Genomic DNA, 12,713 nt, shown 5'->3' on the forward strand with positions numbered 1-12,713 from the left:
GCTTCAACCCTGGGCCTTCAAACTCATTCCATTTGCTAATATGAAATGGATTTGTTATTATACAATGAAGTTACTATATATTGTATAATATGTTAAAAGTCAAGATGTCAGCCAGGGATGACTTCACTTTAAAATACTTTGAAAGATAATGTTAAAAATGAGTCTAACCATGAGTTCAGTAAGGCAAGAAGCATTGGAAGAGGCTTTGTCACTGCAGCATCTGTCCTGCAGCGAGATGTTGCTTGGACATTCAGTCCTGACATGCTCACCCGCCTGGCCCCAGGCTTTCATACTCTGGCCTTACCTGGAGTGCTGTTCCGTCCACAGCCTGCCAGACAGGTTCTAGACCTGCACCAGATACACATGCTGTCTGCTACTAGCTTCTTTGAGGCTAAGAGAGCAAAGTCATGATTCAGGTTCCCTTATAGGCTTATGAATGTCACATAGAAGAAACCCATCTTTCCAGTTGTCTGGATGACAAAATACAAGCTCTTGGCCACAGCAGGGTCTGAGAGAAAGAATGTGGATGTATCAGGCCAACTATGGAAAAACAAATACAAATACAAGGTTGTCTGATAGTTCAGTGGGCCAAATTGCCGCAGATCCATTCATTCAGCAGACCTTTACTAAGCCTAAATATGTATGCTACATCTTGAGATTTTCATACAAGAAATGTTAATTATCAAAACATTTCTCAGTTGTCAGAAGGGAATCCCAAATGTTACCCCAGGCTGGCAACTGCTCTTGGTGACACAGCCGGGACATTAAGCACTTTGGTGCCAAACACATACCCTGCACAGTTACAGCTCTGCTCTCCACACCATATTTTATGACTATAATCAAGACACTTACCCTTCATTCTTGCAACTTGGGCTTTTTCAGATTCTGATACAGGACACAGCTTCTGTTCTGATTCTGGCACTGAAATGCAGAGTAACAAATGTCAGGACTGTGGCACTAAGATTCCTACCTCCCGAAGAGCCTGCGGGAAAGAACCAACTAAAGGTAACACTCACCTGGGGCCTCAGAAAGGCGAGTGGGGACAGTCACTGTTCCCAGGCAATTAACTGTATTTTTAATCTTTTCTTCCCAGAATTTCATTATAGATACAACACTCCAGGACAGAATTACTCAAATCATAGCAAAAGAGGTGCCTTTGCCCAGCCCCATTCTTTAGATGAAAGTAAAAACTCTTCACCCTGTAAGTACATCTCCTGCATGACCCCATCCATATCAACAACCTAATGTCCCAGGTATGGGACATTCACATGACACTGGCCACTGCTTCCATCTGGGAAGCCCTGGCCTCTCCATTTTGCTGCCCAGGTCTTGTGCACTCACCTGACACTTCCAAATCCAGCCCTACATCTGGATGGCAAGAGGCTGAGCTGGGGCTGGAAAATATGAAATCGCAGTGACCAAGGACTTTGAAAGTTATTAAGGGCTACGCCAGTGCAAGTTGGTAGCAACCCATAAATGTTTGCTGAACAAATAAATGACTTACTGGATAATCACTACTATTATTGTTACTATTCAGAGGTGGCTAATGCTTTACATATATCCCTACTAAGAGTCAGCATGTAGAGAAGTAGACTATTTTTACACTCCATAGACATCATGTTGCTAACTTCCAATGCAAAAATTTGCTGTCTTTGAAAAAAAATTAAAACCCTACAAACACATATTTAAAAAGATGTGTTTTTAAATACATCTTGGGAATGACTGCTCCTTCCCAAGCTCTTGAAAGAAAGAAACTCATACCCAAATAAGGAGAGCTCAAAGCAAAATGGGGTAAGTTCAAAAAGCAGGGCAAAGTGTGCCAAGGGAACAGGAAGGAGGGAAGGAAATACTCCTAGTTTTACCACTGAACGACAGCTATACCTGGTTCTCTGACAGGTGCTACATCCTTGCCCTCCTACCTTCAGAGCTCTTCCTCTCCTTCTCTGGGAGAGGGCACCAGGGAGAATGTTTCTTATCTTTCTTGATGGCCAGTGCCCAAGACTTAAGAATGTCATTTACCTGACTGACCTCAGCTGTGTCTCCCCTCCCCACCTCCAGCTGCCACATCCTCCAATTGCATGTATTCTTTTGAAGTGACAGTCACTAAGACTGGAGAAGCCACAGGGCAGATTTCTTCACTATCTCCTTGGTTTTGAGGTCTACAGCCTGTGACACTTGTCATGCCAGTATACGAACGAGGGCTGCAATGGATTCATCCACAATGTGATCTTGAACTCCATTAGCTAACTAAGGGGGTAGAAGTCATAAGGAGGCAGCTTTTCCTCCAGGTTACAAAGACCCTTACAGCAACTAGAGCAGACAGAAAATGGAGGGGGCTGTGGCAGGAGGTTGTGAGCTCATCTGTGGACTGGAAGGCAATGGATTTTGTCTGGAAGCTGTAGATCTGTACACTGGACTAGAACCGGACCAGGTGACACTGTGGTGCTTTCTAACTCTGAGTTTCCAGTAAAATCCAAAATTACATTTGGAGACCACCAAAGAATCAAGATTGAGCTCATTAGTGCCTCTTCATCATGCCCCAAGTCTAGGTGGTCAGCATGACTAAATCTTGGTTTCTGGCTTCTGCCCTGCCTTGCATGTCTGAGGGACAATCTCTCCCAGCGTCCTTTGTCCAACGGGAGCCTCCTGAGTGTGAGTGAAGCCTGGCTACTTGACACCAATGAATAAGACAGGAGACCTGGAGGGAGAACGAGGGGAAGACAGAGAGAAGAAGAAGAAGAGGGAAAGGGAAGGGGAGAAGGGAGCCTTGGTGACAGAGAAGGCAGATTTCTTGGCCACTGACTCGTCTCTTTTCCTTTATCTGTCTTTCTTCTTGTTTTCCATGGTGACTTTTCCACATTTTCCTTCTGTGTTTAGACTCTATTTTCTGGAATTGTCTTTGTAACATAATCATTATTTTCTACTCCTAGAATCTTAACTCCTAAAATTGAAGAGGATTTCAGAAATCCATTTGGCCCAACCTCTTGGAAGATATTATTTCTCCATTTATCAGATGATGTGGTTGTTAAACCCAGAGAAGCCAGATGTCATGCACAGATCACACAGCAAGCACCCAGGGAACCTAAACTCCTGGTTTCTATCTGCTAATAAAACCTTTTTTTTGTTTGTTTTGTTTTTTGATACAGAGTCTCACTCTGTCACCCAGGCTGGAGTGCAGTGGCACTATCTTGGCTCACTGCAACCTCCACCTCCTGGGTTCAAGTGACTCTCATGCCTCAGTCTCCCAAGTAGCTGGGATTACAGGCACCCACCACCACACCCGGCTAATTTTTGTATTTTTAGTAGAGACAGGGTTTCACCATGTTGACCAGGCTGGTCTTGAACTCCTGACCTCAGGTGATGTGCCCACCTCGGCCTCCCAAAGTGCTGGGATTAAAAACATGAGCCACCACGCCTGGCCTAAAACTCCCTTTAAAATTGAATTTCTTTTCCTAAGTTCAGAATCTTCATAGAAAGTTCTTTATTAAAAATTTCATTTTTAGAGACAGGGTCTAGCTCTGTCGCCCAGGCTGGAGGGCAGTGATGTGATCATAGCTCAATGCTTCCTTGAACTTCTGGGCTCTAGTGAACCTCCTGCCTCAGCCTCCTAAGTAGCTACAAAACTGTAGGCACATGCCACCATGCCCAGCTAAGTTAACAAAAAATGTATAGTTAGTATGGAAGGGGTTTATGAATTTTTTTTTTGTAGAGACAGGGAAGATTGGTCGCAAACTCCTGGCCTCAAACAATCCTCCCACCTTAGCCTCCCAAAGTGCTGGGATTACAGGCGTGAGCCACCGCGCCCAGCAAAAGTTCTTTGTTGTCTATGTTTCCCAGTTTTCTGATTTATTAAAATTTTATGAAATATTTCATTCATACAAAAAGTTCAAGGAATGATACATAGGCACCATTTGGGGCTCATTTTTGATACTCTGAATTTAATGATAGCTAACATTTTTCAGCTTTTTTAAAACCCAAACGGATCTGTTCTCAGAGAGTGAATTCAAAATCCTTTAAAGGTGAACATGAGCCCACACCAGGAAAGTAAGTATTATTTCATTATCAGTAACAAAATATTTCTCATTGGTTGGGTGGATACAGTGTACTTGATAGTGCATTAACTACCTACCCCAAGATAACCTAGATGATTAGGAGTAGAGCCAGGATTCAAACCTAAACCTATCTAATCCTTCAATCATTCATTTGTTTATTCAATAAACCAAGTCATTGTACTAGGTACTGAGAACACAGGACAAAGTCAGCCACTGTCCCTGCCCTCACAGAGCTTACTTTTTTGGCAGAGAAGCCGCATAGTCTTTGTAAGTGCCAAGAAGGGGATGTACAAAGTCCCATTGACCTAATTTGGGGGCTCAGGGAAGCTGAGCTTCGAAGGATAAGTATGAACGAACTAGCAAGGGGATCTGGGAGCAGTGAAGAACATTCCAGTCTAGGAAAGCTTCCTGTTGTGAGAAGGCACTTGGCAAGTTCAGGAATGGTGTGGCTGGAACCCAAAAGAGGGAGCGGCAGTGGAGCAAGATGAGGCTGATGAGGAAAGGTTGGTGGAATTGTCAGGGCCAGACCGTACAGAGACTTGTCAGCTCCAGGAAGTATTTCAGAATCTTAGGAGCAAGAGGAAGCCAATTAGGGTTGTTTTGTTTTTTTTTTTTTTTTTTTTTTGCTGTTAATTCATTTTTATTTTTAGAGATAGGGTCTCCCTCTGTCACCCAGGATGGAGTGCAGTGGTGATCATATCTCACTGCAGCCTTGAACTCCTGGGCTCAAGTCATCCTCCCGCCTCAGCCTCCTGAGTAGCTAGGACTATAGGTGCACATTTAAAAAAAAATTTGTAGAGACAGAGTCTTGTTATGTTGCCCAGGCTAGTCTCGAACTCCTGACCTCAAGTGATCTTCCCACCTTGGTCACCCAAAGCACTGGAATTACAGGTGTCTGGCCCCCCAGTGAAGTTAAAAAAAATTTTTTTTTGAGGCAGGGTCTTGCTTTGTTGCCCAGGCTGGAGTGCAATCTTGGCTCACTGCAGCCTTGACCTCCTCGGCTCAAGTGATCCTCCTGGCACAGCTTCCTGGGTAGCTGGGAGTACAGGCATGTGATACCACAACTAGCTACTTTTTTTTTTTTTTTTTGGTAGAGATGGGGTCTTACTATGTTTCCCAGGCTGACTTGAACTCCTAGCCTCAGCAATCCTCCTACCTCCTACCTCAGTCACCCAAAGCACTGGGATTACAGGCATGAGCCACTGTGGCAGGCCCACCCAATTAAGTTTTTTAATCAGGGAATTAAAAAAGTTTCTTAGTGTTTTGAAGGGTCAGTCTAGCTACTGAAGGAGTGGAAACGAATTAGAGGAGTTAAGATTGGAGGACAAATGCCAAATAAGAGGCAAGTGCAATAATTCAGGTGAGATGATGCAGCTTGACCAAGGGTGGTGGAGATGGAAAGAGAAAAGTCTGTGTATTCATTCAAGAGCTATTTAAGAGACAGAACCAATAGTGCAGCAGAGTGGCTAACAATTCAGGCTCTGCACTCAGAGCCACTCAGTCTGAACCTACTACCCTCTACCATAGTCTAGCACAGTGTTTAAGAACGTGACCTTTGGAGACTTCTTGTTTTTTTTTTTTGTTTTTTTTGAGATGGAGTTTCACTATTTCGCCCAGGCTGGAGTGAAGTGGCACGATCATGGCTCACTGCAACCTCTGCCCCACCAGGTTCAAGTGAGTCTCCTGCCTCAGCCTCCCGTGTAGCTGGGATTATAGGCACCCGCCACCATGCCCAGTTAATTTTTGTATTTTTAGTAGAGACGGGGTTTTGCTATGTTGACCAGGCTGGGCTCCAACTCTTGACCTCAGGTGATTCACCCACCTCGGCCTCCCAAAGTGCTGGGATTACAGGCGTGAGCCACCATGCCTGGCCGACTTCTTGGGTTTGTCTTGGTTCTGTGTCCTTGGGCAGGTTCCTTGACCTGTGCCTCCATTTCCCCGCATGTAAAGTGGGAATCATAATGGTGCCAAACTCATTGAGGACTGAGTCCATACATACAAAGCACTTAGAATGGTACCAGGCTCATAATAAGTACTCAGCAAGCAATGGCTGTTATACTGTTGACAGTGGAGACTGATGGGATATGGGGAGAGAGGGGACTCTGCACCACTCTGCTATCCCCTGCCCAGAGTATTTCATTAGTTAGGGGCCCCGGATGCTGGACCACCTCTTGCCTGGAGGATCAATCCAATGTGTTAAAATAACTTGCAGAACCAATTGATGCTCCTATGGTAGGGGAGAGGGATGAAAGGATATTTTCTGGAGATGATATTGCTCACAAGTGTTTTATGCACCAAAGTAATGCTTAACAGAGGAAACCTGAAGCCGGAGGAAGCTGTGAGGGTGGCTCTATGACTGCTCTGTCAACAGGCAAGTTCTCATGGCATCCCTCAGGGCCACTGCTCATGCTTGAGAAAAGCCTAACTCCAGGCAGTGCCCTTCACAGACTATGCAAATAACCCCCTAGAGCCATGCTCTGCACAACCTGAACAGCCCAGTGGCCCTGCACCCCTCACTCACCTAGTGCAGACTTCTGGCCCATCCCTGAGAGAGAACCAATCACAGTGTAGCAGGCAAGGGGAGCCTGTTTACTTCAAAAGGAGCTGCTTTTATTTTTTGACTGCTTCTGCCTCCTTGGGGTGAAAGCTCACTGGTGCCAGAATGAACTCAACCCAAGGTACCTGCAATTGGCAGTTTTGTGTATTTGTTTTATAAAAATGCAAGGTAGAAAGTTGGCCCCAAAAGGCCGGACGCGGTGGCTCACGCCTGTAATCCCAGCACTTTGGGAGGCCGAGGCGGGCGGATCACGAGGTCAGGAGATCGAGACCATCCTGGCTAACACGGTGAAACCCCATCTCTACTAAAAAAAATACAAAAAATTAGCCGGGCGTGGTGGCGGGCGCCTGTAGTCCCAGCTACTCGGGAGGCTGAGGCAGGAGAATGGCGTGAACCCGGGAGGCGGAGCTTGCAGCGAGCAGAGATCACACCACTGCACTCCAGCCTGGGCAACAGAGCGAGACTCTGTCTCAAAAAAAAAAAAATAATAAATAAAAAAAAAAAAAAAAAAGAAAGTTGGCTCCAAAAGAATGAAAACGGAATAAAAAATGTCTTTAGAGTCTTGCCTCTTTCTGTACTAGAGGAAAAGGAGATCAATTCCGGGAGAAAACACCCGCATGGTCATGGCAACAACCATTTTCTGAAGCCAGCTGCGGTCAGCCACATGGGAGTGTGAGAGCTAGGAGGGCAGCGGGTGCACGAATCCACCCACACCCAAACCACACAGAGCCATTACCGACCACAGAGCTGACGTGAACAGGAGTGTGCTTGAGGGTGGCGCTTGACACAAGTATCAGTGTGCTTTTGTCTTCCAGAAAAAAACTTCAGGCTTTCATGACCTACAGCTCAGACCCTGCAACACCCTCACCCCGTTTCTACTCCTGCAGGATTTCTGGAAGCAAATCCTTATGTGACTTTGATAGCACTGAAGAAATAAAATCTGAGGTGAGGACTTAGAAAATCATTCGAGAAGCATTGCAGCTCGTAAGTTTGATCTTGATGCCCACAGAACTGGCAGCTCTTAAGTTATTACAGTATCAGAGCTTCAGAAAATGCTCTGCTAAAGACCATTTTGTGCTCAGAACTAAGCTAAAGACACACAGCCTCAGCAGCCGCAAGGTTTGTATTATTCTAAATTGGTTCCAAGGGAAATTTCCTGGAGAAAGTGATTTGTGGGTGGTGCCTCAGCTACAGGATTTCCCTGGCCGGGGGTTGAAGGCACTGGGTCTGTTCCAGTGACACTGTGATCAGAGTTGCCAACAGTTTCCTATTTCAAATCACTAACTCGAATCCCCAGGCCACTTTCAAATGTTTCCATACGCATGCGCTGTATCCCTGAATACCCCCTCTCAGTGGTTATGGCCCCCCAATCCCCATCAATGGCCGCTAAGAGCTGTTCTTTTTTTCTCTTTCTCTGCGGCAGGGAAACAGCCCAGCTGGCGGCTGACCTCACCCTCTGATTCATGCTCATCAGTCACGTGCTGGTCTTTTTTTCTTTTTTTTTTTTTTTTTTTTTTTTTTTTTTTTTTTTTTTTTTTTTTTTTTTTTTTGTTTGAAATTCAAGTAACTTTATTTAAATTCAAAAACAATCCTTAAAACTGCATTTAGAGTCAAGACCCTTTTGTATTATAAAAATCACAAGTATTTCTAAGAGACAAAAATACTTCTAGGTTAACTAGACCAGATCTGACTTTGGACTTTATTCTTTAAACAAACTGCAGAGAATAGAGAAAAAAATAGGTTATTTACAGAAAACAATATCTACATATGTACTTAGAGGTACAAATTTGGTGACAGAAAAGACTTCAGTATATGCTGGCATCTTAGAAGCAGTTCTCAAAGAGCTTAGTTTTATTTTCTTGAATTTTAAGAATGCCTAAGATCCTTCTTCATCCTCGATCTTGGGAGCCAAGTAGTATTTTAAGTGTCCCATATCAGCAATTTTATACTCTACAACAAGGGGTACATCTGCAGACATACTGAGTGTCACCGTTGAAGAGAGTGGAGTGGCTTTTGTAAAGAAGTTCAGGTACCTCAGTGCAAAAGTTAGTTGAACTGGTTCATTCATCTCTATGGTAACAGCTTCCTCCTCTTTATCGACATTACTTGTCTGTGACAATTTAATGTTTCCATTTCCAAGTTCTCCACTTGCAGAAAATTTCACTCCGTCTTTTGCACAGGAAATTACAACAGCATCTCCAATATGGCTGAGATCTCGGCATATACGTGCAAATTCACCAGAAGGCATCTTTACTACACAGCTGTACTCCTGTTCTGGAATTCCAAGTTGTTCAACATCTAAGTCCATCAACTTCATTTCATAGTCTGAAACTTTCTCCTGGTTTGGTGCTTCAAATACCAGCGCCAAGGTATCCGCGTTATCTTCGGCCCTTAGTGTAATGATATCTTCATTGCCGGCGCATTTGAGGATTTTGGACATACTGGTGAGGTTCACGCCCATGGCCAGGTTGCGGTCGCAGCGGTAGGTGTCGAAGCCCTCAGACCGCAGGGTGAGCTGCACCAAAGAGACGTGGGACGAGTCCATGCTCTGCAGGTTTACGCCGCTGGAGCTAATGTCCCAGCAGGCCTCGTTGATGAGGTCCTTGAGTGCCTCCAACACCTTCTTGAGGATGGAGCCCTGGACCAGGCGCGCCTCGAACATGGTGGCGGAGTGGCAACAACGCCGCTACAGGCAGGCGGGAAGGAGGAAAGTCTAGCTGGTTTCGGCTTCAGGAGCCTCAGAGCGAGCGGGCGAACGTCGCGACGACAGGCTGAGACCTAGAAAGACAACGACCACTCTGCTGCGCCTGCAACCGTTTAATCACGTGCTGGTCTTTTTTTCAATCCCTTTCCCTAACAAATATATTCCATCTCAGACTGGTCTCCTAGGAAACCAACCCTCAAAAACAGAAATAGACCAAGAGGAAAACAGGAATACTCCCCAAATTCCACCTTGTAGTGTTTAATAATGAGAGAACCCAAAGAACAGAAACAGCAGTTAGTTTATGTAATTAAAATGTGTGGACTTTTCCTCTGTAGATTTTAAACTCGGCTTTGGATCATGCCCTAAGGACAGCAACCATTTTGAAAGAAACTACAGATCAAATGATTAAAACGATTGCAGAAGACCTTGCTAAAGCACAGAGGTGGAGGAATCGACTGAAATACTAGTTCAACGCTAGGCTACCAAGGATTCAAAAGAAAAAAATGCAAAGAAAACTTGATCTTCCCCCAAAATGTATTTTACTTACTACACAATTTAGGAAGATGACTTTCTAGAGAAAACACAGAAACCATAAGAAATGGGTAACACAAAGTACTTAAAGGAAAAAGAAAAAAGAAAGGACTTCTGATTCTTAAAATCAAAAGCAACCAACAAGTATTTATTTTAAAATAAATCTATGTTCTTAACTCATAATAAAAGAAATCAAAACAAAACAATGAATTTCCTTTTATCTATTAGTCTGAAAAAAGATTAAAGTTTGAAGAAACCCTGTGTTAGTGAGGATGGAGGGAAACTGGTACTCTCATATGCTGTTGGCGGAAATGCAACCTTTTTGGAAGACTATTTGGTAATATCTACCAAGTTCCACAAATTCCAAATCATGTACCTTCAGAGCAGCAATTCCACTTCTAGGAATTTCTTTTACATATAAGCCACACAATGTGGCATGATATATGTACAGGGAAGGGCACTGGAGCACTGATGGTAACAACCCCAAGGGGGAACTAATCTAAATACCCCCTGTGATGATTCATAAATGACAATACTTTGTAGCCACCGAAAAGAATGAGGTTGGATTATCTGCAAAAGTCAGTGAAAGAAGCAAGATGCCTAAGCATATATATAGAGAGTTGTAACCTCTGGGGTCTTTCTATGTTGCCCAGGCTGGACTTGAACTTCAAACAATCCTCCCGCCTTAGCCTACTAAGTGGCTGGGACTACAGGCACACACCAATGTGCCTGGCTCTTCATTTGTGTATTTTTTTTTAAAGCGCATACATATTTTCAGGAAAGATACCTAAAAATCTGAAGTGAACCTCTAGTAAAGGAAACTGGGAGTTTTGGGGGAGAAAGGGGTTTTTACCTTCTTTTCTGTACTATATGAAATTCTCGCAATATACTTATAAGTCAAAATTATTTGTTTAAAGATCGCTTGAAGTCAGAAATATGTGAAAATAATAGCCTTAATGAAATTTTGGAAAAGACAATTCATTAAAACTGTGTACCAGAGATTAAGTACATTTTCATGCAGACCAGAGCAGGCTTTTTTTTTTTTCCTTCCAGATCAAGCTTTTGCTTTCCTTCTTTAAGAGTGATTTATTACCTCCTTAGTGACAGCACAGCAGGGTATTGGCTCTTTCCCCCTTCCCTGAAACTTCTGATTTTCATTCACCCTAGACATTCAACAAATGGTTTCCCAACTCCCAGAGTTTGGCTCAGTGGTCAGGAGGGAGTTGAATCTATTCCCACTTTAGATTTTCGTGCCAGTGTGGGCAGCTGGTATTCATCTAGCTGGCTGGAGAATGGACTGTTTTTAACTTTGGGGTTTGTAAATTGGTTTAGGGTGCCCTGGAAGAGATAATGCACAGGTCAGTCTGAAAATACCTCTGACTTTATGGCCAAATTTACTTCAGGCTGTGGCACTGTAAGGAAGATAGCAAGGAACTATGGCTGGTATTAGAAAAAACAGAGCTTAAACTGTGTATGTTCTATTAAATAAAACTTATGGGAGGTCATTTTTTTGGACTAAGCTCCTACAGGGGACCCCAATAGACCAGACCAAACTAGAATGGAGTCACTCATGCTAGGTGCCATGTAATCAAACTGAACTTTACAATAGGTCAGTTTAAAAGAAAAAAAAAAAGACCCAGAACATTCACAGTATCCCATTACAAGGGGCCCCGTCAACCTGAGCTGGCATAAGGAAGTCCCCTCTGCTTTAACCCATATAAAGACACCTTTTGTTCCTTGTTTCCATTCCCTTCTGTTTTTTTCTGCCTATAAAGCCCACTCCTGTGCTCAGCCTTTCTATTTCATAGATAAGATGCTGCCTGATTCATAAATTGCTAATAAAAGCCAATTAGGTCATTAGACTCAATTTGTTGACATTTTGGTTTTTGGCAGTTCCAAGAGGCTTCCAGTATCATCACATATCTAAATTTAATCGCAACTTGCTAATCTGTTTTGTATGTTAGTACCACTATCTCATCCCCAAGTTTAAAATTATATACTTCTCTGGCTTGAAGTGTTCTTATATGATTCATTAGTTCTTAACCTTTTTTGGGCTCATTTTTTGGGAATCTGGTGAAAGCTATGGAGTCTCCCTTCCCCCATGCTCTGCCTTCTCGTGGAAAAGAATACATTCATTTTTAAAAGTTCATGGACACCATGAAACAAATCCATGGAACCTTGGTTAGAAACGTCTACCATTAACGAATATTTCTAAATCCCTCAAATTAACATTTATAGAAATTGGTAATTATAATCATTTTTGATTTAAAAATATGGCCCATTTCTGCTTTATCAAACCATATTCTAAATGTAATTTTCCATTTCCTTGAAGATTAGGGGTCATTATGAGCAATCACTGCAACACGACTAATCTAAGAAATAGCAAAAAAGGGCAGGCAATGCCCTTAAGGAGTTCCACAAAGACACTAGGCTCTGATTTACAAGGATAATTTTATACTTACTGATTCTGTAGTCTTGGCCATCTCCTCCCTCATGCAATTCTTGTGTCAATTCTAATGACCTCTCTTCTAATTCTGTTCGAGTAATAAACGAGAAAAACAAGCTTGTGAAGTAAAAGTAATGGTACCCCTAATGCTGGCATCAAGGGACTCAGCATTGCCTGAGGGCTGTAAAGAAACACCTGGCAGTCTCCAGGGTGCACAGGCCTCTCAGTATTTACTCCAAGGTCTAGCTGTGCTCTGGCCGCTGGAAGCTGCCAGCAGGATGCAATGGGACTGTCTATAGAGGGCTTTTTATCATCTTTTTATTATTTTTTTTTATTTTTATTTTTTTTGAGACGGAGTCTCACTCTGTCGCCCAGGCTGGAGTGCAATTGCGGGATCTCGGCTCACTGCAATCTCTGCCTCCC

At 43.4% G+C, this 12,713-nt stretch overlaps 2 protein-coding genes across 6 annotated transcripts in view; one reads left to right on the forward strand and one right to left on the reverse strand.

The window, feature by feature from the left end:
- AKNAD1 (AKNA domain containing 1) overlaps window positions 1–10,047 on the forward strand; it is a 42,777-nt gene extending 32,730 nt beyond the window's left edge. The window contains exons 12-16 of one of the 5 annotated variants that reach the window (XM_016923697.4): window positions 883–1,005; window positions 1,094–1,201; window positions 3,963–4,044; window positions 7,425–7,554; window positions 9,649–10,047. In XM_016923697.4, the coding sequence (XP_016779186.3) occupies window positions 883–1,005; window positions 1,094–1,201; window positions 3,963–4,044; window positions 7,425–7,554; window positions 9,649–9,780 (575 nt within the window). In that variant the 3' untranslated portion in view covers window positions 9,781–10,047. Of the gene's footprint in view, window positions 1–882; window positions 1,006–1,093; window positions 1,202–1,299; window positions 1,516–3,962; window positions 4,045–5,645; window positions 5,727–7,424; window positions 7,729–9,648 lie in introns of those variants that run through there. The other 4 variants (XM_016923701.4, XM_063816176.1, XM_016923704.4 and 1 more) reach the window with 4 other exon arrangements.
- LOC129137336 (proliferating cell nuclear antigen) lies at window positions 8,281–9,426 on the reverse strand. Its single transcript, XM_054668372.1, has one exon. It carries the CDS (start codon window positions 9,269–9,271, stop codon window positions 8,486–8,488), a length of 786 nt encoding a protein of 261 aa, XP_054524347.1. The 5' UTR covers window positions 9,272–9,426; the 3' UTR covers window positions 8,281–8,485.
- Window positions 10,048–12,713: the final 2,666 nt, after the last annotated feature.

This window comes from Pan troglodytes, chromosome 1 (assembly GCF_028858775.2).
Source record: "Pan troglodytes isolate AG18354 chromosome 1, NHGRI_mPanTro3-v2.0_pri, whole genome shotgun sequence".
Lineage (NCBI taxonomy): Eukaryota > Metazoa > Chordata > Mammalia > Primates > Hominidae > Pan > Pan troglodytes.

Excerpts from the sequence above, each read along its gene's own strand:
- LOC129137336 (XM_054668372.1), bottom strand. The coding sequence starts at position 9,271 with ATGTTCGAGGCGCGCCTGGTCCAGGGCTCCATCCTCAAGAAGGTGTTG.